Source organism: Globicephala melas, chromosome 13, assembly GCF_963455315.2.
Source record: "Globicephala melas chromosome 13, mGloMel1.2, whole genome shotgun sequence".
NCBI classification, from domain to species: Eukaryota; Metazoa; Chordata; class Mammalia; order Artiodactyla; family Delphinidae; genus Globicephala; species Globicephala melas.
This window is the reverse complement of record NC_083326.1, coordinates 51,111,249-51,135,795: the sequence shown is the minus strand read 5'-3', so window position 1 is coordinate 51,135,795 and position 24,547 is coordinate 51,111,249. Positions and strand designations below refer to the sequence as shown.

At 40.4% G+C, this 24,547-nt stretch overlaps 2 protein-coding genes across 8 annotated transcripts in view; one reads left to right on the top strand and one right to left on the bottom strand.

Annotated features, from left to right (window-relative positions):
• ESCO1 (establishment of sister chromatid cohesion N-acetyltransferase 1) overlaps positions 1–3,087 on the bottom strand; it is a 72,503-nt gene extending 69,416 nt beyond the window's left edge. For 2 of the 3 annotated variants that reach the window (XM_060310995.2, XM_060310994.2), the window contains exon 1: positions 2,703–3,027. The gene's annotated coding sequence lies outside the window, so the exon portion shown is untranslated. Of the gene's footprint in view, positions 1–2,702 lie in introns of all 3 variants that reach the window. The other variant, XR_009566489.2, reaches the window with a different exon arrangement.
• Positions 3,076–24,194, top strand: SNRPD1 (small nuclear ribonucleoprotein D1 polypeptide). 5 transcript variants are annotated; one of them, XM_060310996.2, is made up of 5 exons: positions 3,076–3,211; positions 12,729–12,805; positions 14,523–14,714; positions 17,263–17,367; positions 17,531–24,194. In XM_060310996.2, exons 2-4 carry the CDS (start codon positions 12,736–12,738, stop codon positions 17,337–17,339), a joined length of 339 nt encoding a protein of 112 aa, XP_060166979.1. In that variant the 5' UTR covers positions 3,076–3,211; positions 12,729–12,735; the 3' UTR covers positions 17,340–17,367; positions 17,531–24,194. The 5 variants fall into 5 exon arrangements, with proteins under 5 accessions (XP_060166979.1, XP_030698454.1, XP_030698452.1 ...); XM_030842594.3 differs by lacking the exon at positions 3,076–3,211 and adding an exon at positions 7,179–7,308 and having other exon boundaries at positions 17,551–24,194; XM_030842592.2 differs by lacking the exon at positions 3,076–3,211 and adding an exon at positions 7,179–7,308.
• The last annotated feature ends 353 nt before the right edge of the window (positions 24,195–24,547 follow it).

Below are 24,547 nucleotides of genomic sequence, written 5' to 3'. Positions count from 1 at the left end.
GGAAAATAGTTTTTCATTTAAAAAGTTATTTATATTAACCTGCAATTAGTTTATTATTTATTTTTCAATGAATTAATAAATATACTTGTTAATTTCAAATACAATAACTGTGAATAGATATAACCCACATAAAACAAAAGCTATTTGGAGTCCTACATAATTTTAAGAATGTAAAGGGATCCTGACCAAAAAGTCTGAGGCCACTATATTAAAGTAATACTTAAGGGAATTCCCTGGCAGTCCAGTGGTTAAGACTCCACCCTTTCACTGCCGAGGCCAGGGTTCCATCCCAGGTAGGGCAACTAAGATCCTGCAAGCTGCGAGGTGAGGCCAAAAATAAATAAATTAATTAAATAAAAATTAAAGTAATACTTAAAACCCCATTTTTAATTTATATTCTGAGTTTTATCTCTCATGAGTCTCACATATGAAGCCATAAATCTTTAAAGTAAGCTGAAGAGCGCAGATGACATAAATCTTGATTTCTTCAGGTGTACTAAAATGAAGTTAAGCTTAAGATGTAGCTCCCTCAAAAAAGACAGGATGGTCAAGTAAACAGAATGATGTTATTGTCAAAAGTAACCACAGTATGCAGAAATAGAGCCAAAGAACTTTCGCTGTGCCAACAAAAAGGGATGCACAGAAAAACACTGAAGGCTGAGCTTCAGAGGGGTTAACAGAGCCCTTAATTGAATTATGTATGGTAACAATTTTACTGGAGTTGGTTTCTACCTACCATCTAAACTTCTGATCACCTTCAGCTGAGGTTATTCAAATTACTCAACATGTAACATAAATCTGCTAACAAAACTCACGAAAAAATATTTAACTATTAAAAAAATCCATTGTGCAATGCTAGTCTCCTTCATTATTAGAATAATTACAGTCAGCTTTGTGCTGTGATGAATTACCAGGCTAAAAAGGGCCATCCAGCAAAAGAGGTTAATGACATCCATTAATTAGGGTCCTTTTTCAGTTCTTCTGGAAGCATAATTTACTGGTTTAAAGGCCTAGCACAAAATCTTGTTTGGGTCTGATGTTAAAAAAAAACTACTTTTTAACTACAGAATTATAATACTAATCAACGAGAAATGACAGCATATTTTCTTTACCCGGGAATTAGTAAGGTGGGCAGAAGCTCATAACATAAGGGAGGTTTTGTTCTAAGAAGGGTACTTCCAAAGACACACATCTGACCTAAGGGGCATACACTGCATTCTGCCCAAAAGGGGGAAGTGTCTGTTACAGCTTTCTCATTTCTGCACATGCTCTAGGTCTGAATTTGCAGATTCCAAATTAAGCACTTTTTATCCCACTCTCATTTCTAATTCCACGGTGAGATTTTTTAAAGTTTTTCAAATTAAAAAAGTTCCATTGGTATTGATGCCTTGTGTAAAGCAGAAACTAAGGACTTAATCAGAAGAGGCTGAATATAACATAATTCACGGCATCCAAAATGTTTGAAATTGAAATTGTGTTTTACCTTTTTTTTTTTTTAAATAACGTTTAGGTGAGGAAAAAACAAAGCACACCGACATCCCACTCTTCCACTAAGTAGCATTCTTTTACGGGTTTCTGTTAAGGCTATTTACTGAAACATCGTTTGATAATACTATTCAAATATTGTGTGCTGCAACTACTTCCTGCTAAAAGAATCCCTTTTCAGCTACCGAAGGCTACCCGAAAACAAGATGCACAGTACTTCTAAAACCTCAAGGATATAACTCCTTCCTCCTCCCCCGCCCCCACTCCTGGAAAATACCGTCCGTGCGGGTTTTCAAAACAAAACATTTGGGGATGAGGGAGGGGGAGGTTAAGGGTGTGGGAGTGGCAATGTTCTCCAATTTTTGGAGTTGCTATCTCTCCCATTCTGCCCGAGAAAAACAAACCCCCGTTATAAAACAATCTTAAGAATAGTGATCAAAATCGAGGACCCAATTCCCTTCTGCTCGCATCTATCTCTACAAACTTCACTATGCCCCTCAACACACCCAATTTCTACTCCAGAGCAGCCCTCCCTGCGCCCAGACAGTCCTGTCCAACCAGAACCACACTATGACCTTGGACCCGGGCCACCGCTCCCCTCCCAGTCTAAGGGCCGTGAGGCCAGGATCCTCACATCCCGCCCAGCAGACTGCAGAGGCCTCAGGGTTCACGCAGGGTCAGCGGGGGGCGACGGGCAGGGGAGCGAGCCGCAGGACCGCAGCTCCGCCAGGGCTGGAACGGCGGGTTCGGGGGAGACGCACGGAAGGAAAGACGCCGGGGGTGGGGACAAGGCAGGGCAACCTGCGGGCCGGCGCCGACACCTCCCCGTCCGCCGCAAAAGGCTGCACGCCACCTCGGGGTCTCCGGAAGCCCGCGCGGCCGCCTGGGGAGCCCCGGCCTGACCCCGTCCTCGGCCACGGCCCCTTACTACCGCTGACCACCCAGCGGGCCGCGGCAGGTGATGCGGCGACTGGGCAGCCGAGCCGCGCAGGTTGGTTACCTGCCTCAGGCGACCGCGCCTCCGAGCCGCCCACTCCCTCCCAGGGGCGCCAGGAGCCGGGACCCGAGGAGTAGGAAGGGCGTGCGAGGCAGCACGACACAGAGGGGCGGACAGGAAGGGGGAGAAGCGTCCGGCTCTCCGGAGGGGCTGGCAACAGGGAGGCGAGGACGCTGGCGACGCGACAGCAGGCGGCGGGGCGGTCGGGACGCTACCGTACCTTCCTCGCTCCGGGCCAAGGGTCCGACGAGAGCCAGCAGACCGCCTCACATCCGGGTATCGGGAGACACTCAGCTGCTTCTGCCGCCACCACCGCCTCTCCCGCGGCGCAGCAACACCAAACTTCCGGCGACGACGGCTACGCCTCGCCCGTCAGATGGGAGTTACCTGGGACCGTCTTGGGCGCGCTTGCGCAACGCTCCTTTTCTGCCTGAACCGGCTCAGCTGACGTGCCCAGAAGATGAAGATGGCCGCCACGCTCGTTGCGTGTCACGCAGTTTTTCACCCCGGCCCGGACTGCTGGGCGTCGGGGAAAGACGAGCCAGCGTCGGACCGCAGCGCAGGCGCGGTGGGAGGCCTCGCGTGCGCGCACCGCGGGTGGGCGCCTCTCCAGCTAGCGGCAGACTCTTCCCTTTACCCGCTCGTCTCTTGGAGTAAAGCCACGTACGCCCCCAGCGGTGGTGGTTTGTCTTGAAAATCCGTCGCCACCGGTTCTTCTGTTGGTTGCAGGTACTGCTCTCTGCGACTTTCAGTTCAGATACCTCTAATCCTCGACAGGGGCCAATGTAAAGGAAAGGGTGGACGATTGACCCTTCTCTCTTTTTCCCGGCACTGCACTCCAGCGCCTCCCCAAAATGCAGGGCTTCAGCGTCTCCTTGCACACTTTCCTCCCTGGGCATCAGAGCACGAGAGTCGACAAGAAATTGTAGAAAGTTCCACCACGTTTAGTCATGGCGGGTGTTCAAAGCTTTGACTCTTAGAGACCTCCAATGATAGAATCCAGGGTTCTCGCACTAGGATTCTTGGTTCTACCCTGCTTTTGAACACGCCCTCTGTGCTACTCTTTCCTTATTTGCAGAACTGTGAGGATGGGCAAATGGGTGCTCTTGCCCTTGAGAATCTGAAGAGAGGTTCTCCACTTCCGGCCCTCCTTTTTTGAAGCCAAGTCCAGCCAAAATGTGCTCTAAGTTTGTGAAGCCTGATGTTTTTATGAGAATACATCTTCCACAAAACTTTATTGAGCTGCCTGTCAGTTTAGTTTGGGGAGGTTCTGTGGTTTAAAAACCAAAATGAGAAGTATTGGTGGGTGAAGCCATTGGTCACATCACCATACCTTGTGTTATGGCAAAAACCTGTCTTCCCCCCCGCCCATCCCCAGTGCCTGATACTTTCATTTGTCCCTTGTTCAACACAAGTTTAAACAAGTCCAGTTATACGGGGATTTTTTTTTTCCCAGTAGTAAGTACTAGAGTACTAAACAATCATCATCAACTGGTTGGTTGAATCGGAGGATGTGGAACTGGGGATATGGAGGGGCGACTGTAAGTTATGCATGGATTTTCCACTGAGCAGAGTCTCTGTGCCCCTAACGCCAGAGTTGTTCAGGGGTCAGCAATATACTTTAATGGCATATACCAAACGGCTTAAATTGGGGAAAAACTCAGGAGTAGACTGCCAACGTGATTAAAGCTGGTTATCTACTGTTGATAGAATATCTGACCTATATTTGCCTTCACCTTCAGATTGTCAGACAGTTGGTGGGATTTCTCTTTGTGTGTAAACCACTTTATCTGTAGTAACTCAAATTCTGGCATACACATATACACAAACCATATTTACAAGTTTCCATTTCCAAAAAATGGGCCTCTGCTTTTTTTTTAAAGATGTTGGGGGTAGGAGTTAATTAATTAATTAATTTTTGCTGTGTTGTGTCTTCGTTTCTGTGCGAGAGCTTTCTCTAGTTGTGGCAAGTGGGGGCCACTCTTCATAGCGGCGCGCGGGCCTCTATCACGGCCTCTCTTTTTGTGGAGCACAGGCCCCAGACGCGCAGGCTCAGTAGTTGTGGCTCACGGGCCCAGTTGCTCCGCGGCATGTGGGATCCTCCCAGACCAGGGCTCGAACCCGTGTCCCCTGCATTAGCAGGCAGATTCTCAACCACTGCGCCACCAGGGAAGCCCTTTTTTTTTTTTTTTTTTAGTATTTATTTATTTGGCTGCGTCTGGTCTTAGTTACAGCATGCGGGATATTTTAGCTGCTGCATGCGAGATCTAGTTCCCTGACCAGGGATGGTACCTGGGCCCCCTGCATTGGGAGCATGGAGTCTTAACCACTGGACCACCAGGGAAGTCCGAGGGCCTCTCTGCTCCTGAGTAATCTATTCCACTAGTATTGGCCACAATCAGGAGCGTTGGAATCTTTACAAATGTCGCACCATATGAAATCATATGTATTTATTTTTGATACATAAGGAATTCATATTTGATGTATAATTCCTGTCTGCAATTTGTTCTAGGTTTTCTTTTCTAAAACTAAATACAATCAGGTGTTTAAGCATGCTGTGAAAATATAAAATAGTTTGCTTTTACAATACTGTATTATACACTTCAGAGTTGGGTCATTTGATTTGTTGTTTACTAAAAAATAATCATGATCCAGTGAATAAATTATCTTGCTTGACTGAGCTTTCAAAGATCATATAAGCTGACAGCGAATTTATCCTAGTAAAAATAGAGGCTTCCATTCCCGAGAGCTCTTGAGAAAGTCCCCGGGGGGGAGAGCTGTGATTGGTTAATCTTCTGCCATGTGCACATGCTAAAAACAAATGCTGTGGCCTAAATGATGCATCTTGGTGCTGAACGTTATGGTTCTGTAAATTTGTGAAGTTCTTTTTCAGAACCCTACACAAGAAACATAAGCCCCTACTTGTAAATTCTTTTGCCAAACTTAAAATTGTGAATGTAATCTGGATTTGTTTAAAATGTTTGCTTTCCTTGCTCACTCCAAATTGCAGAACGTACTTTTTTGCGCATGCTTATCATTAACACATCTACTTCTAAAAACTACTGATGGAATGGTTGTATTGCCCCACATGTTGCATTCTCATTTCCTTGTTCCTTTTCTTTCTTATGACCAATCTAAATGCCTGTAATATATAAAACCTCAGCTAACTCCAAGAAGACAGAGTAGTCTCACTTTCAGACTGACCCTCCTGCTAGCAGCAAATAATGGCTTTTCTGTTGTTGCTCCATTCTTGATGACTTTATTTCAGGACTCTTGACAGTTTTATACTATGAGAGAATAAAAATCCTAAAAAATTTTCAAGCTAGAAAATAAAAACAAAGAAAAATTATAGCAATTTGGTCCACATTGGATCACCAGGAGATTATTAGGAACTGTTCGGAAGACAGGGGGATAGATGTTGAGAAGGCAGCACACATATGTCCATTACAGTCTTGCTACTCAAATTGAGATCCATGGAATAGGAGCATCTTCATCAACTGAAAGCTTGTTAGAAGTGCAGAATTTCAGACCCCATACCAATGGAATCAGAATTTTCATTCTAATATTTCCTCCAGTTGAGTCCTATGCACATTAATGTTTGATGAGAATTGCCTCACAACATTCAAGAATTCTAATGACCAGGGATGAAGTCCAAGCTGGAGATACAAATTAAAGCCGTAGTTTTGGAGATCACCTAGGCTAAAGGAGAAAGTATCCATTAGAGAAGCATAACATGATCTCTGGATCTCTGGGCACTGTGGGGAACCCTTCTGAGGTTTGTGACCAGAATTTAAAGTGAAAATAATCAGTTAAATTGTGTGATTTTTCTGGACTTCTCTGGAGGCGCAGTGGTTAAGAATCTGCCTGCCAATGCAGGGGACACGGGTTCGAGCCCTGGTCTGGGAAGGTCCCACATGCTGCGGAGCAACTAAGCCTGTGTGCCACAACTACTGAAGCCCGCGCGCCTAGAGCCCGTGCTCCACAACAAGAGAAGCCACCGCAATGAGAAGCCCGCGCACCACAACGAAGAGTAGCCCCCGCTCGCCACAACTAGAGAAAGCCCGCGCGCAGCAGCAGAGACCCAACGAAGCCAAAAATAAATAAAATTAAATTTTTAAAAAGTTGACATAGGGCTTCCCTGGTGGCGCAGTGGTTGAGAGTCCGCCTGCCGATGCAGGGCACACGGGTTCGTGCCCCGGTCCAGGAAGATCCCACATGCCGCGGAGCGGCTGCGCCCGTGAGCTATGGCCGCTGAGCCTGCGCGTCCGGAGCCTGTTGCCCCGCAACGGGAGAGGCCACAACAGTGAGAGGCCCGAGGACCGCAAAAAAAAAAAAAAAAAAAAAAAAGTTGACATAAAAAAAAATTGTGTGATTTTTTTCAGGCACGTTAAGTAATGTTGAGGTTCCTGGTGTTGGAGCAGAGTTAGCATAATCCTCTGGACTTCTCCCAGAACTTCCTTTCATTGAGTAAATTTCGTGCTGCTGAATACACGGAGCCCTGCCATGCCGGCTAATGGGATTTAATCTCCTCAAATTTCCCTCTTACCGGAAGTTTCCTCCTAAAGCAAACCCCCTCAGCAGTTGCAAGGCACACCTCCAGCCGCCAGGGGCCGCAGTGGCGCTTCTCACGGCCGGAAGGGAGAGCTCAAGGGTGGTCTCGGCGTTTCCGCCGTGCGTCAGAACCGGTACGCGCGCTCTTTACGTCGGAACCCTGGGAGTAAGTGTTTCCGGCCATTCATATTCGTAGCCGGTCGGCGCTCAGTTGTTGGGTTTTGTTCGCTATCCGACCGAAACGGTGACGGCGCCGCTAGGATGAAGCTCGTGAGGTGAGGAAGTGACCAGGCGGGGTGAGGGACTGTGAGGGGACAGTCTGAACGGTGTGGGCCAGGAGCGGGAGGCTGGGCTGCCCCAGAGGCTGGAGGCGCGAAAGCCGCGTGTGCGCGCGGCCTGCTAACGGCCTCCGGCGCCCGCCGCTCCCGTCCCATCTTGGCCGCGCCGCCGCGGCCGCTCGGACTTGGGCTTCAGACTGGGTCGCGCGGGGATCCCCCGTATTTTCCAAGAAGTGGAGGTAAAGCCCGGGCCAGGTTTTCCCACCCAGAGTCTTCGAGGCCGTAGAGGTGCAGCGCCAGGCTTACAAGCTACTCCCGGTGACTTACCGACTTTCATTTTGAGTAGAACTTGTGCTCTAGTCTGGGTTGCGTTTCTGGCTCGTCTCAGCCTCAGGAGCCGGCAAATATAACTAGGTCCACGCTCCCTGAGAATGTGGGAGACATAAAAATACTACTGCGTAAGTAGTTTAAGTTAAATGCGTTTTTCGCGATGAAACTACCATCACACTTAAAAGAGTACTTAGAAGCTGTAGGAGTTTATCTGGAAATAATGAAACCTAATTCCGAAATGTTTCAAATCAGGGATGGACTTTAGATTCCGTAAGTTTATCCTATCACTTCTTTTCCCCCCCTTGTTGTTACTTACTAGACTTAACGTTATTCAACCTACATTTCCCCTTAAAATAGGACTTTGCTTTAGGAAAAAAAAGTCTCCCAACGTGGGACAGAATCTATTTTCTGTATATTTTGACTGATTACACAGATAATCGAGATTTCTTCTGGTTCATTTCTGTGTTTAAATTTGGCCGGTTAGCTGAGCCTACTGAAAACTTGTTTACTGATTGGAGTAATTCATTCTAAACTACTTGCAAATAGATTGGGGTTTGGTGTTTTTCCTGGAGGCTGAGAGCTTGCAGCATAGAAGCAGAGGTTTCTAATAACCCAGCCGGCAGTCACAAACTAGGATTGTCAGTGTTATTGGGCACCTGTTACACTGTGCTCTCATAATGTATGCATTTTTTTTTTCGACACAGAGTCCCTGCCTTGTTGGAGCTTTATGTTTTGTGGTGAAGGTAGACAAGTAGATAGTTTCTAGTATGTTTGAAATATCATATAAAATCCTTATTGTTATATTCAGGGTGGAGTTTGTAGAGAGGGCATTTAAGGTTAACTTTTTGTCCATTTTTTTCTTACAGTTTTATTGAGATGTAATTGGCGTACGACACTGTATAACTTTAAGGTATACAGCATAATTATTTGATTTACATACATCACGAAGTGATTAACACAATAAGTTTAGTGAGCATCCATCGTCTCATATAGGTACAAAATAAAAGAAATAGACAAAAATTTTTTTCTTGTGATGCGGACTCAAGATTTACTCTCTTAACTTTCATATATAACATACAGCAGTGTTAATTATATTTATCATGTTGTACATTACATCCCTAATATTTATCTTATAACTGGAAGACTTTGTCCATTTTTATTTGAAGTATAACTTTGGGGGGAGACATCTCAGAATTTAAAGTTTATTTTTTCAATTTCTCAATACCTGCCAGTCTGAATCCGTAGTTAAGTTTTATGTCATACTCTTTGGAATCAGTTTGTCTCATTTAAAGATAGTCTGTGTTGTGACGGAATTTTCCTATAAATTTTAATGGCTGTACTGAATCCTATTCTGTGTCTTACACTATAGAAATAAAATTTCTAATAACTGGAGAATGTGTTTTACGCCAGGAAAAATGGGTGTTTGTCTAACTGGTTTGCGGTTTTGGTTGACTTTGTTATTTCTTTATCTCAGTTGGTGACACTGTTATACTGTCTCCCTAACCAAAAACCTGGGAGTCGTCTTTGACTTCTTCCTCTTGATAATCCTGATAATCTGATAAGTTGCTAGGTTTTGGCAAATTTACCTACCTAATATAAGTATCTTTCACTATCCCATTCTCTTTGATTTTTGAATTTAATAGTGTGAGTTTGGATAGCATTTCAGTGCTATACTGAAGGAGATACCATTTTATCTGAATATCTGAGTATTATCTGAATATTTTAAGTTACAGTATTATCTGAATATCTTAAGTTAAGTTACTGTAATGGACATATGTGTGCTTATCTGAATATCTCTAAGTATCTTTCACTATCCCGTTCTCTTTGATTTTTGAAGTTAATAGTGTGAGTTCGGATACCATTTCAGTGCTATACTGAATGATACCATTTTATCTGAATATTTGAGTATTATCTGAATATCTTAAGTTACAGTAAGCAGAAAGAATTCAGGTAGTGAAGGATTCATCAGAAAATAATTTGAATTTGCTTGGTTCCTTGGCTCGGATAACTGTGTTTATTTCTCCTACCCTCAGTACACCTTCCTTGCCACTCCAGTCGACACCACTAAGCTGTTCAGCCTCCCTTTTCTTCCCACCCGTGTTCTTTAATCTCACTTCTTAAAGTAAATATCTCATAACAGTGAAATTCAGTGTGCATTTCCCAATTTTGAAAAATGTATACACCTGTGAAACCCAAACTGCTGCCTGGATAGTGAACTTCTGGACTCTGTTCTGTTTCATTGACCTATTTGTAGTTCCTGTGTCTTGATTACTTTAATCTATCTATTGCTCTAGCCACCTAATTTGTCTTCCGATGTGGCACTCCACTCCATTGATGAAAAGCCTTCAGTAGTTCTCCTAGGGGAATTCTTTAACAGAGCTTGGGCATTCCATGAAAGGAATCTCTTCCCTACTCATTTTCTTGGACTTAGTATTCTATCAGTAATACCTATAATTTCTGTGTACCTTGTGCTGTTTCTTACTATATCTTTGCTCTAGTCTCTCTTTGCTGCATATTTCCAACTTTTCAGACTTACTAGAAGTCCACTAAGATCTGACTCCTTCCTACCCATGCTACATTATATTCATGGTAAGAACCTGTGCATATCTCCGTTGTGATTTAAATTTACGTAATTACTTAAAAAAAAAATCTTTCATGTGTCTGTTCTTCCTTAGAGAGTTTGAGCTCCTTGGGGGCCTAGTCTTACTCATTTTTAATCATTACCAAGCACAGTGGCTACCATATAATATATAATGATAAATACTATTTATCAAAGAAATATTCTTGGACTTGATAAAATGTATTTTGATTGTTTCAGAGGTTTTCTTACTTTCTGGTTTTCCTTTTATTTCCGTATGGTAGACTGCTTGATTAATAAAGTATTTTATTTTTACTTGAATCCTGCCTGTTTCTAAAAATGATTTGAAAGAAGTTTTATAAAAGTAGAAGTTATTACTGGATGGGACAATTAAAGTAAAAACAAATTTTAAATTGATAATGGGAAGAAACCATTCGGTGAAAATTCTAGGCTAATATAGTTATATTAAATTTGAGCTAAGTTAAAGAATTCTTATCTGGTGAAATAAAGCATTACCAATTCATTAAGAGAGACTTTTTTTCTTGACAGCAAATATGGAAAGGGAAGGGATTCAACACACAGTTTTTTCTTTGTATGAGAACAAGTTTGGGACTTGTCTTATGCAAGACCAAGTAATTTCCCCTTTTTTGATGGCTGTCTGTACCACTTCAAAAGTTGTATTTTAAGCCTGATTTCCCTTTAATCATTGAAACATTTTAGCCAACTTATTCAGTGCCTGTTACAATCCAGGATTAGATATAAAGTTCATGATTCTTAACCTCAAGGATAGACTAGTTGGGGAGAAAGTAGGTAATCTTAACATTTAGTGTGATCGGGTATACAAAGTACATACTATAGACCAGAAATTTTGAATATGAGTTGTATATTAGATCATACTGTAGGATTATTGTTCATTTTTCTAGATGTGATTGTGGTGTTATGGTTATGTGGTAGAATGTCCTCATGAGAAAATGCATGCTGAAGTGACTGCAGTTTACTTTCAGATAATGTGGTGACAGTGTAAGTGGGGGGGGAGGGGCACACACAAATGGTAACATTTTCATAGTGTGTGAACCCTTCAGCTTCCTCTGCAATATTTCATAATAAAAAGTTGGAGAACAGAAGAATAGATGAAGTGGGGAATGGATGACTATTCAGTAAATGTTATTGAAGCACCTGGCTATCCAACTTGGGAAAATCATAAAGGCCACTTCCTACCTCACATTGCACAGAAAAGAGATGAATTCTAGGTGGATTAAAACTCTAAATGTAACAGTAGAAGAAAATAAGAGACTTTTTATAATCTTGGGATGGGAATCATCTTTCTAAACAAATTACATACCCAAGAAGGATTCATAAATTTAACAACATAAAAATGAAAAAAAATTGTAGGGCTAAAGAAAACCATGAACTTGAATTGCTGTGGCAAACTGATAGAAAATAAAAGAAGAATTCGACCTAATTGGAGTTGTGAATAATGTGAATAGGAAAATAACAGAAGAAATACAGATTTCCTGTATTCATGAAGAATTATTCAACAAGTGATAGGGAAAAGCAAATTGCCTTTTTTCCCCTATCAAATTGACCAAAACAAGATTGGTGACAGTTAGTGTTGGTGAGGATTTGCATAAATGAATTTGGTGGGGGTTTGCATAAATGTCTCTAAATGCTAAATGAGAACTAAAAGTTACAGAAGCCATTATAGTATGGCCCAGTTTCTGTAAAAGTAAATTTTATGTAAATGCTTATGTTTGCATATAAAATGGTCTAGAATATCCCCACATGCCTGGAGGAGGGTTAGAAAAGGAGACTTTTACCTTATTTATACATATACAATAAGAGTATAATCTTTTAATACCAATTATAATGTATCATTTTTTTCAGTTTCATTGAGATATAATTGACATACAACACTGTAAGGTTAAGGTGTACAGGATAATGACTTACATAAGCTGTGAAATGATTACCACAGTAAGTTTGTTAACATCCATCATCTCATATGTATACAAAAGAAAAGAAAAAAATGGCTTTTTTTCTCATGAGAACTTTAAGGATCTAGTCTCTTAGCAGTTTTCAAATATACCATACAGCAGTATTAACTATAGCCATCATGTTGTACATTACATCTCCAATACTTACTGTCTTATAATTGGAAGCTTGTGTTTTTTGAGCACTTTTATCCATGTAATTTCTTGATTTCAGTTTTGTGGCTTACAGTGACTTCAGGATCTATATGCATGGATCAGAGGTTAAGCTGTATAATGGCTTAGAGAATCAGAAATGTCCAAGTGACAATTTCTGTTACTGTGCTCTTTCATAAATGTTAAGGGTATCATTCAGGGAAAGCTGAAATGGTTATGCAAGCTATTAACAGGAATTGGTGCAGATAGCATCCATAGTAGGTTTTCAGCATCTAGAAATTTCACCCTTTGGCTTAATAATAATAATAAACATGTTTTTGAAGTGTTAAAAGTGAAAATTTATCATTTTATTCCTATTGTCTTTATAGATTTTTGATGAAATTGAGTCACGAAACTGTAACCATTGAATTAAAGAATGGAACACAGGTCCATGGAACAATCACAGGTATGGAGGTTGGACTGCGTTTGTAACACTTTTTATTTCCTATCTCTTTCACCTACAGGCCAGAATTCTTTGGTTAATGAATGTTTTATATAGTACAAATCTCATTCCTTTTGTCTGGATTATTTCACTGATCTTCTTATTTAAGCCTCACCTTAAATTCTTATGCTAAGACCAGACTGGATTCCCCAGGTTATCCTATGTGTGACCACTGTTTTCCTGCTTTATGCCTTTTCTACTTTTGCCTGTACGTGTCCCCTGGAATGTTGCATCTTACAAAACACATATTACTTGTATCAGAATTTTGTGTCCCCTGTTAGATTGTAAAGTCCTTGAAGATAGAGGATGGAGTTTCCATGTCTGATTATCCTGGGTAAAAAATATGTGGGAAATGGGAAGGGGGTGTTGAACCATAATTTTATCTAAGCATAACATATTAGAGTATTATATTTGTCTTTTTTCTTAGGTGTCTAACTCTTTAATGATATTGTATGTATGATATGTAGTTTTATATTTAAAGCCACTGTGATTCTTCACTAATAGTAGCTGCTGCCCCCAAAAAGGGCAAATTTTTAAAAGAATTGATGAAAGAAAATGCTATCTTAGCATGTGGTACCATTCTACTCTCTGAAATATTTAAATTGTAAATTTATAAATAATTTTTTAACATGTAGATCCAGCATCTGAGTAAACGAGAAATATATAGTATTAAACTGATAATATTTGTGAGTCCACCAAAACTTTGCAACACCAATTGCTATGAAAGGAAATCTGTATAGTTTAAGGTTTTGATACAGTCTGATCATATCTGAGGAAATGTAATTTCTGTCCTGTTAAAATTCCGTGATTTTACACAGTGATTTAGTCTGCTCTTTTCTGAGCTCTGTGTTGCATGTTGTAGAGGAAGCAGAGTGTTCTTTTTTTTTTTTGCCGTACGCGGGCCTCTCACTGCTGTGGCCTCTCCCGTCGCGGAGCACGGGCTCCGGACACACAGGCTTAGCGGCCATGGCTCACGGGCCTAGCTGCTCCACGGCATGTGGGATCTTCCCGGACCGGGGCACGAACCTGTGTCCCCTGCATTGGCAGGCAGACTCTGAACCACTGCGCCACCAGGGAAGCCCTCTTCCTGCTTTTTAGGAATTCAAAATCTAGTGATGGAAGACACTCACAAAAGTAATATAATGTAAGGTTTGCCTCACATACAGTAGGCACTTAATAAATGATGTCCCAGGAGGAAAATTTAGTAAATTGGGGGAGCAAAATCGAGTAAAAATCCAATACCCTCCCCCAGTGACAACCACTGTTTCAAGTTTCTTATATCCTGAATATATATTTTAGTCCTCACAATAGGGATAATCATACTATCTACCATAAGGACATTGAGGATTAAACTGAAATGCCTTAGCATGCAGTTCCTGGAACATAGAAAGAGATCATAAATCTTTTGGTTTTTTTCCCCCTCTCCCTCGTTGTATCAAGTTCCCCAACAAGATGGAATGTATCAAAAGTCTATTAATTTTGGGAAAGAAGAGTACAGAAGATTAGTAAACAACAAGCTAAGGAAAAATCTAGTGAAGGAAAGATTTCTGATTTATACAGACATAATTACCAGTTGTAGAACAGATAATACTCTTCTATAACATCGTACTAACAGTGGCTTGATAGATTAATTGGTTGCCTTCCTTATTATGCTAATAACTGTCCTCTTTTTTCCCTCCAGGTGTAGATGTCAGCATGAATACACATCTTAAAGCTGTGAAAATGACCCTGAAGAACAGAGAACCTGTACAGCTGGAAACACTGAGTATTCGAGGAAATAACATTCGATATTTTATTCTGCCAGACAGCTTACCTCTGGATACACTTCTCGTGGATGTTGAACCAAAGGTGAAGTCTAAGAAAAGGGAAGCTGGTAAGTTTGAAGGATTATAAACATTTTTGTGTCTGGCGTATTTATGCCCTAATCTGCTATTCAAAATATGTTTATATTTGCAAACAACACGGGTTGGTTGGTTTGTTTTAATTGCCTCTACTTGCCATGAGTACATATAGTGTTTCTTACAGTTCCTGGTATTGCTATTCAAAAGACTGATGTTCTTACTTCCTGTCCCTTTGTGCATGGCCTGGTCCCCTAATCCCTGCACACTTTGGAAAATTCGGAGATTGAGTCTTATTTTTTTAAATAAATTTATTTATTTATATTTATTTATTTATTTTTGGCTGCACTGGGTATTTGTTGCTGTTTGCGGGCTTTCTCTAGTTGCTGTGAGCGGGAGCTGCTCTTCATTGTGGTGTGTGGGCTTCTCATTGCAGTGTTTTCTCTTGTTGTGGAGCACGGCCTCTAGGCGTGCAGGCTTCAGTAGTTGTAGCATGCGGGCTCAGTAGTTGTGGCTCACGGGCTCTAGAGCACAGGCTCAGTAGTTGTGGCACACAGGCTTAGTTGCTCCGAGGGCTGTGGGATCTTCCTGGACCAGGGATCGAACTCGTGTTTCCTGCATTGGCAGGTGGGTTCTTAACCACTGCGCCACTAGCGAAGCCCAGAGATTGACTCATTATTCCTGATATTCTGAAATTTTTTAATGACTTAGCATTTTGTCCACTGTTGTTCTGGGTACTTGGTGGACCCTTTCAGTATGGATATTCTTGCCATTTAGAGCTAAGAAATTTACTTGTGTAATGATAAATTTCTTCTGTTTTGCTTGTTCTGTTCTTTCTTCCAGGAATTCTTAATAATTGGATCTTCTGACTGATTCCTTCTGAGTCTTTTCTTTTATTTTTCCTCTCTCTTTGTCTTTTATTCTGTACTTGGTGTTGTTTTCTCTGGTTTCTCTTTTTATTTGATCTCTTAGTTTGGTCTTTATGTTGAAGGTTTTACTATAGTATCTTGCATTTTGGCCATCTGTTTAAGAAGGACTCTGAAAAGAGAACTTCTGGGAATGGAGGCTGGACTCCTTAGAGGGTGGGTTCAAAGTAAGTTGGCTTCCCCACTGAGGAGACCTAAAATTTCAGGATCTGGAAGTCTTTTCTGGAGCTGGTTTTCTCAGAAAAAGATTCTAGTCACCTACTGTGGGAGATATATGTCTGGCAGCCAGCATTATAGGAGAAGGGCAGGAGAAAGGGGCTGATACTAAACAATGATTTTGAGGCTTTTCCTTCCACTCACACTAAGAAATATATTGTACTTTGCATCATGACCTATTCATACATATAAATGAAACAAAAGCTTCAGGAAGAATTTAGTCTTAATACATGCAGATGCCCTTAAGCTTCCTATCGTATTCTCTTTCAGTTTTAAAAAAAAAAAAAAATTCAGGTTGTAACACATAGCTTGAAAAACACTGACTTGATCCCCCTGTTCCTTCCCTCCAGCTCTGTGACTTTTGCTGCCATCCACTTTGTAGGTGTTTTCAAATCCGAAGCCTTTCTGCTTCAAGGTCTTTGGGTTAATTTTATCTTTTCTCTCCTACCTACCTGTCAGGGAAATAATCATTAGCTTTGCAAGGTGGGGAAGAGGACTAGCCAATCTACTGCTCTGCATAAGGATTGTCAACTTCCCCCCCCCCATGTTTTCAGCCCCCTGCCTCATCATCTCACCCCTGGCTTCCAAGGTCCTAGGTCTTTTAGAAGTTATTCTTCCTTTACTAAACATTTGTAGGTTTCAGTCTATTTTCTGACTTAAAAAATTGTTGAAATCTTTCAACCACTGTGTTTTTTCAGCATTTGTTTTTCCCCCCTTATGGATATTTGCCATTTTTATTCCTTTTCTATCATGAATAGTACTTCAGAGGGAATTGGAGATAAGTGTGGTTAATCTGCCTTGTTTTAAGAGAAGTGCTAGACTTACTCTGTTGCTTTGAATGGTAAGACTAGGAACAATTGGTAGAAATGTCAAGATTTTTAAAATATTCATAGATGTCTGAAAATGAAAAGTTCACAGCTAGGATGACCAGGTAACAAGGATATTGTTACTGGATTAAAGTACTAGGTTATGATTGGATCAGATGACTTAAGATTCTGAAAAGTCATGAAGTTGTTACTTGATGTAATGTATTTTAAGTTTTCTTGGCATGAATTAACTAACTTGGATTCTATACAGTAACAGAAACATCTGGTGCATAGTGTTTGTGTTCTGTTCCGTTAGTATTATATCTTTTTCATCTTGTGTGAGGTTCAAATCATTTGTATTTTATTTTGTGGTGAATTTGAGGCACGATACAAAGAAAAAATATTTTAAAACTTGATGAATTTCTCAGTAAATAAAGTCAAATGAAACAAATATTTAGGTATTAGTAGGCCATCAATTCTTGGTTCTGTATGATAAACTGTCGGGAAAGGGTGACTGAGGTTACATTTGAGAGAAGCTGAATTAAACTTTTCTTTACTGTAGGTGCTGTTTGTGGTGGCCAGGTAACATCAGCACAGAAGAGAATTTCCTTTACTTTGTTTCTCTCTTCCCTCAGTTGCAGGAAGAGGCCGAGGCCGAGGAAGAGGAAGAGGACGTGGCCGAGGAAGAGGAAGAGGGGGTCCTAGGCGATAATATCTCTCAAGACTACTATTTCAAAGTAGTAGGTATTATGGGATATTTTCTGTACAGGTTTTGTTGTTTATGGCAGGCAAGGAAGAGGAAGAGGACATGGCCAGGGCAGAGGAAGAGGGGGTCCTAAGCGATATTGTCTCTCAAGATTACTGTTTCAAAGTGATAGGTACTATGGGATATTTTTTGTACAGGTTTTGTTTGTTTATAACAGACGAAGAGGAAGACGTGGCAGAGGAAGACTACGTGGCTAAGTTAGAAGATGGTGCCTAAGCAAATTGTGTCTCTCAAGATTATGATTTTAAAGTGATCGATGCCCCGGGTGCTTTTTGTACAGGCTTTGTTTGTTTGTGGCAGTTTTTAATAAACATAAATGTAGGACAGAGTTGTCTATTGACTATATCATATTAAGTTTTAATAGTTCATATATATATTCATGATACAAACACAATAAGAGCTAAGCGTTACTACTAGGCAGTCTCAGAATAATTCCAATCTTAGATCAGGCTTTTAATTTTTTGAACTAAAATATTTCTTTTATGAATATTTGTAGAATATACACCTTTTTATTTCACATGCACTGACTATGCGTTTTGTTTTTTTTAACATCTTTATTGGAATATAATTGCTTTACAATGGTGTGTTAGTTTCTGCTTTATAACAAAGTGTATCAGTTATACATATACATACGTTCCAATATCTCTTCCCTCTTGCGTGTCCCTCCCTCCCACTATGCGTTTTATTGTTTTACCTTGACTCCATTCTGTGGAACCTTCCTACAGGTGAAATAAGGTCTTTTTGGTACCTCAGAAACTAAAGACCTATGGAATTAGGTCTAAAATTGATTCTCCTTTCCTGAGTTTTATTCCATGGAGACTTAGGTTCTTAGTAAAAGGTGATGATCATCTTCTAAATTAAGAAGTCATTGCCTTTGTTGTCATTGTTAATGGTTTTTTGGTTTTATTTTACTTCTTTTGGGCCACACTGCAGGGCAGGTGGGATCCTAGTTCCCTCACTAGGGATTAAACCCATGCCCCCTGCATTTGAATTGAGGCATCTTAACCACTGGACCACCAGGGAAGTCCCTGTTTTACTTTTTTAATAGGTTCTTAATAGAATATAGTTTTTTTGGGGGGGGTTAATTTTATTTTTGGCTGCATTGGGTCTTCGTTGCTGCACGCAGGCTTTCTCTAGTTGTGGCGAGTGGGGGCTTCTCTTCATGTGGTGCATGGTCTTATCGTTGCAGTGGCTCCTCTTGTTGCAGAGCACGGGCTCTAGGGTGCGTGGGCTTCAGTAGTTGTGGCTCGCGGACTCCAGAGCGCAGGCTCAGTAGTTGTGGCGCACGGGCTTAGTTGCTCCGCGGCATGTGGGATCTTCCTGGACCAGGGCTCAAACCTGTGCCACCTGCATTGGCAGGCGGATTCTTAACCAAATACTTTTTACAAGTAGTCCTTTAAGAACAAAAGGAAGAAGACCTACTTCTTTGCCAAAAACTGGATTCTTTCTGATCATTAATAAGGATTTTTTAAAAATTGTTTTAATTGGTTAGATTTAGTGAAAAATACTTCTCAGTATATAGTTTCTTACAAAGCTTACTATTGTTTATATACTAAGGAAGCTAACCTAACTGAGGATTGAACTAGATCTGTGTTTTCATTTAATCATGTATGGGGGTTTGTTTGTTTAATGAGAAGGGAATGTTCTGCAAAGACTGTTTTCAAAAAAGGAAGTTTAGGCCTTGTAGGGAAGTTAATGTAATTGAGATGGCAAGAGCATTTGTGTGTGGTACGTGTATATGTGTATCTCATTCTTTTCCATCCTTTGTTGGTGCTCCTATTAATTGAATGCAAGCAGAAGGCAAGGGAACACAGTGATGCATCAAGGTGGAGAGATTTGAAGGGGACAAACAGAAAAGCACAAGTAGTGAGTAAACAAATGTAAGTTGACTCCTGCCCTCCTGGAGCTTATAGGCTAAAAGGGAAACAGAGTTAGATATACATTGATACGTAATTGCAAATTGTGAATACTCTGATAAGGAATACTTTGTATTATCTTGTCTGTTTTAAAAGCAGTGGAGGCTCATGTTGATTTTAAGTCGAATGCCAATAACAAAGGATTTTTAAGCGTGCCTCGGGGTCTTAGTTCTCAGACAACGGGTGGAACCTGTGCCCTCTGCAGTGGGGGCTCAGAGTCCTAACCACTGGACCGCCAGGGGAGTCCCCTGACTGTGTCTTACTTTGTGAATTTTAACGTCTAGAAGTTTGTAGTGTGAAACCAGTCTAGTAACACTGTTTAAATGTAAGGCTAAACCCTAGTGGGTACTAGATTGAGTTTGTCAGCTTTAATAATAGGCAGTCATTTTATCAGCAAAAGGGAATTTATTTGAGAATAGCCAGAAGAATTGCAATTTGGCATATACAAACTATGACAGGCCATAGGCAAATCCAGAGAACCAGGAAGGGGAGCTTGCTTTGCGTGTGGGTGGGGACCTTGGGAGGGGCAATAATAAGCAGAGTCCTTTGCAGGAAGAGGCTTCTCATTGCTTGGGTGACTACAGTTTCTGATTGGCTGGGCTGCCCTTGGGAAAAGAGATGTTTTCTTCTTGCTGGATAGCAAAGTAGGCATCGCCTTCATGTCCAGATGTAGGGCCACGTCTCTTCCTGTTTGAAGTAATTGGGTTTGCAGTGAAGCTGGCCAGTTGGACAGCAGAACTTTCCTTATTGTCTTGTTCCCTCTGGTTTTGCAGGGGAGGCTTCACCAGGTGTGTGTTTTTATAAGAAGCAGTAGTAATGCCTTCTGTTTTTATGTTTTTTGGGTTGTTTTTGTTTTTGTTTCTGGCTGTGCCACTCAGCTTGTGGAATCTTAGTTCCCCAACCCTGGGATCGAACCCAGGCCCTCAGCAGTGAAAGCACGAAGTCCTAACCACTGGGCCGCCAGGGAATTCCCAGTCTGATATCTTTTAAAGCTTAAGATTTTATTTGTGAAATTTGTTTAAAGAAATTTATTGTGAGTTTAAACAGAAAACTGTAAGTGAAATAATAGAGAAATTGTATTTCACAACATGTTTTAATCTACTATAAGTAGGTTGGTTAAGCAAGGATGGCTTAGTATTTTGAAATGTATTATGTTCAGCAGTCAAAATACACACAATCTTCTATAATAGATATCAGAATAACATTTAATAACACAACACTCATTCCTGAAAACCTAAAATGGACTTTCCTCATCATGTTAAGGAAGAATTTTCTATCTTAAACCAACAGCAGACATTTCTAGAGACATTCCAATTAAAACAACAAAAGAATATATCTGATATTGGTCTTTATTTAATGTGAAAATTCTTGTGAATCCACAAAATAAGAGGTATACTTTTGAGAAGGAAGAGAAATTTTGCAGTATTACTGTTTTCTCTGCAGGAACATGGTAGTATTCCATTTATCTGAACCAGTTTTAAAGTTCTGTGTATTTCCTATATTTTGAGTAAGCTCAGTATATAATATGAGATTCAGTTTACAAAAGAATAATAGCAAAAGCACTAGATGTCAAATGCAGTAGATTCTTGTTATTGATGATAGTTAGGTTCTATAAAGTTGCTGTGAACCCTGAATTAGTGAATAGTGAACCATTGCTCCTAGGAGGAACACAGGTTCTCTGTGTATGAGTCTCTGGTCATGGCATTTTCATCAGCTCATCAATGCATAACCTCGTTTTATGTGTGTTTTCTGTTTAAAAACACCTTATTTAGTACCTATTGTTTCATTTACATTGAATTCACAATCAACAGCACTGTAATGTATGCCTGAACAGAGTTTTTCTAAGACATGTATTTTTTCCAAACGCCACATCACAGCCTTCTTGCTTTATGGATACTAGATAGCACTATGCTTGGGGGCCATTTTAAACAACAAACTCACCACCCAAAAGCACAAAAGTACCAAAAAACTGTGGCACTAAATTGACCATGAAGGATGTTTGTCTACCATATGAGACCTGAAACAAAAGGCACTGTCACTTTATTCAGCCTCAGCCTAGAACAACCAGGTGGCACATCAGGTAACATTTTTTTGCTGCTCTAAAGCATGCATGGTCCATGCATGACCATGGAAGCACCAATAGTACTGATTTTGGAGTTACAAATAAATTTTAGCAAGGAAATGACTTCCCCAGTACAGAATGATTAATGATGATTGACCATACTTAACATATTTTGGTAAGATTATTCCGAAGTATTTTGTGTATTTTGTTACTATAGTGAGGGATATCTTATCCCACTATTTGAATTCTAACAATTTCACCTATTCTAAGATGGATTTTTAAAATATATTTTAATATCTCTGAAATTGAGATGCATCTTAAATGGTATAAATTTAGATTTGGTATCAAACTTAAATCATCAAGCTTTTTTCTTTGTTAGTAGTACATACAATAACAAGTGCATCCAAAAATTGATGTCTTAGATTTGGTGAACTACAGAAATTATGGTGATTCATATGCCTCTCAAGTAGAGCCATACTCTGCTTTGTCTTTAAATGATAATATGCATTGTGAATCTGCAAGGAGAGTAAAGATTTTCCATGTTTCCTAGAACTTTGTAATTTTCTCCTCTTTGAGTGCTTCTGGAACAGTGGCAAAAATCAGTTCTAGCTTTTTAAAAATTCCTGAGCCATAAAATAAAAAATAGTACCATATTCCAGTGTGGGAAGACTGACCAGTGTAAAGATAGAAATTCTCTCCAATTTATAGGTTTAGTGCAATTATCTTGGTGAATTTTTAAGTAACTTCTTTACTGGCAGTATGTCAACTAATATGTACTTAATGCTTATTCTGTGCCCAGTTTTTCTGATTAATTTATAGATTTAATGAAATTGCCAAAAGGATTTTTTTAATGGACAATAACTGTTCCTCCCATTTGACAAATATTTGGGTACTAACTCTGCCAGGTTCTGTGCTAATAAGCCCTTTACATGTTATTTCTTTTTTTTTAGTAATTTACCTTTTAAAAAAATTTTATTTATTTTTTAATTTTTTGGCTGCATCGGGTCTTAGTTGCAGTACATGGGATTTTCATTGAGGCATGCGGGATCTTTTGTTGCGGCGCGTGGGCTCTTTGTTGCGGTGCTCGGACTTCTCTCTAGTTGTGGCATGCGGGTTTTCTCTAGTTGTGGCGCGCAGGCTCCAGGGCACGTGGGCTCTGTAGTTTGTGGCATGCAAGCTCTCTAGTTGAAGCTGTGCGAGCTCAGTAGTTGCAGTGCACAGGCTTAGCTGCCCTGTGGTATGTGGGAACCCAGGGATTGAACCCACGTCCCCTGCATTGGAAGGTGGATTCTTTACCACTGGACCACCAGGGAAGTCCCCTACATGTTATTTCTTTTAACCCTCCGAACAGCTCTGTAGCAGAAAGAAAACTTGTGCCCAGAGAGGTTATATAACTGCCTAAAGTCCCAGTTAGTAAGCAGCAGAGCTAGAATTTAGATGCAAGTCTCTAAGAACCCTGTGTTTTTAACTGGTAAATTGGTTCCAATGTTCATCCTCAAGAAGGAATAGGCTGTAGGAGATTCATTATCTTTCTAGAAAGGAATTAGAAAGGTGTGGGAGAACTTAACCTTCCTAGATACCAAACATTGTAAAATATTAAAACCAAAGGAAATTATCTTGATACTCATGCAGTTTTCAGCCAGATTTCATTTTTGGTTTATCAAGTAATTTTGTTTTTGTTTTTTTTTTTTTGCGGTACGCGGACCTCTCACTTTTGTGGCCTCTCCCGTTGCGGAGCACAGGCTCCGGACGCGCGGGCTCAGCGGCCATGGCTCATGGGCCCAGCCGCTCCGCGGCATGTGAGATCTTCCCGGACCAGGGCACGAACCCGTGTCCCCTGCATAGGCAGGCGGACTCTCAACCACTGCGCCACCAGGGAAGCCCTCAAGTAATTTTTTAATAATGCTTATTGCTATGAAGGTAGAAGACCATTTGGAGTAGGTTAATAGGAATCTAAATTGAAAAACTTTAAGCAGGTTAAGATATGTCAGAAGTCTTAAATTTTTTTCTGTACTTTGATGCAGGATTCCATTTGAGAGTCCAAGGGAAAAACATTGACAGAATGCTCATTATATTTCTTAATTAAAAAGGAAAACAACCCTGTATGTCGAAAATTAGAGGAATGGTTAAATCACCTAAAGGATAAACCTGGAGTCACCAAACTTTTTCTGTAGAGGACCAGGTAGTAAATGTTGTAGGCTTTATGGGCCATATGGTCTCTGTCTCAACTATTCAACTCTGCTCAAAGCAGCTATAGGCAATATTTTTATAATAGTAAAAAATAAATAAGTAAATCCTAACTAAATGTCCAACAGGAAAAGAGTAAATTGTTTACGTATATAGTAAACTACATCACTGAAAATGAACTAGAGCTGCATGTGTCAACATGGATGAGCCAGACAATATTGAGCAAATTATTTAAGTAGCAGAATACATGTTATTCTATGTAAATGCTATGTAAATAAGGAAGATGTAAACTGTATTTAGGGATGCTGACGTGGCTAAAGTTTAGAGATGTGTGTAAGAATGATAAATTCAGGAGAGCAGTCACTTCTGAGGGATGGAAAGAAGGAGGGGAGTGTGATAGCAGATGGGGATGCATGAATTTTAACTGGGTGATGTTCTGTTTCTCAAGCTAGCAGATGGGTATACTTAGGTTGAACCATATGAAATTGCTGATGTTTGATTGTCTTGACCTACAAAAACATTGATTTCATATCGTTCAGGTTACTATTTCTGTGCATTTTTTAATATAAAATATTATATAATTTTTTTAACTGCTTGAAAATTTGGCTAAAGAAAAATAAATGTTATTCAGCTACACTGTCTCTGAAAATGACATTGATGATTTTGGGCACAAGAGGTGGACATTTGCTATAATTATGTTTGAGTGATAAAAGTTAAAGCTTGTTAAGAAAATTTCAGATGCCCATCCACTGTCAGCCTGTGATGTATTGGTAAATGTTTAACAATTTGTGGCATTTGCTGACTTCCTACCTTGGAAATTTAACCATTGCCATGCTGTTAAACAGCTCACAACATTTCTGAAATTTTGACAAACTGCCCTTTTACACTGGTATTACACACCCTGAACATCTCCCTACTCTCTTCAGCTCTTTTCTCTCTGTTCTGGCTTGAAGTATAACCACCTCATTGTTTATATCTGGATTGGTAAA

What these genes read in the sequence shown, in the direction of transcription:
- SNRPD1 (XM_030842594.3), top strand. An exon ending in GGTCCATGGAACAATCACAG is followed by an intron (nt 12,806 to 14,522) that starts GTATGGAGGTTG and finishes TTTTCCCTCCAG; the next exon opens with GTGTAGATGTCAGCATGAAT. An exon ending in GTCTAAGAAAAGGGAAGCTG is followed by an intron (nt 14,715 to 17,262) that starts GTAAGTTTGAAG and finishes CTCTTCCCTCAG; the next exon opens with TTGCAGGAAGAGGCCGAGGC.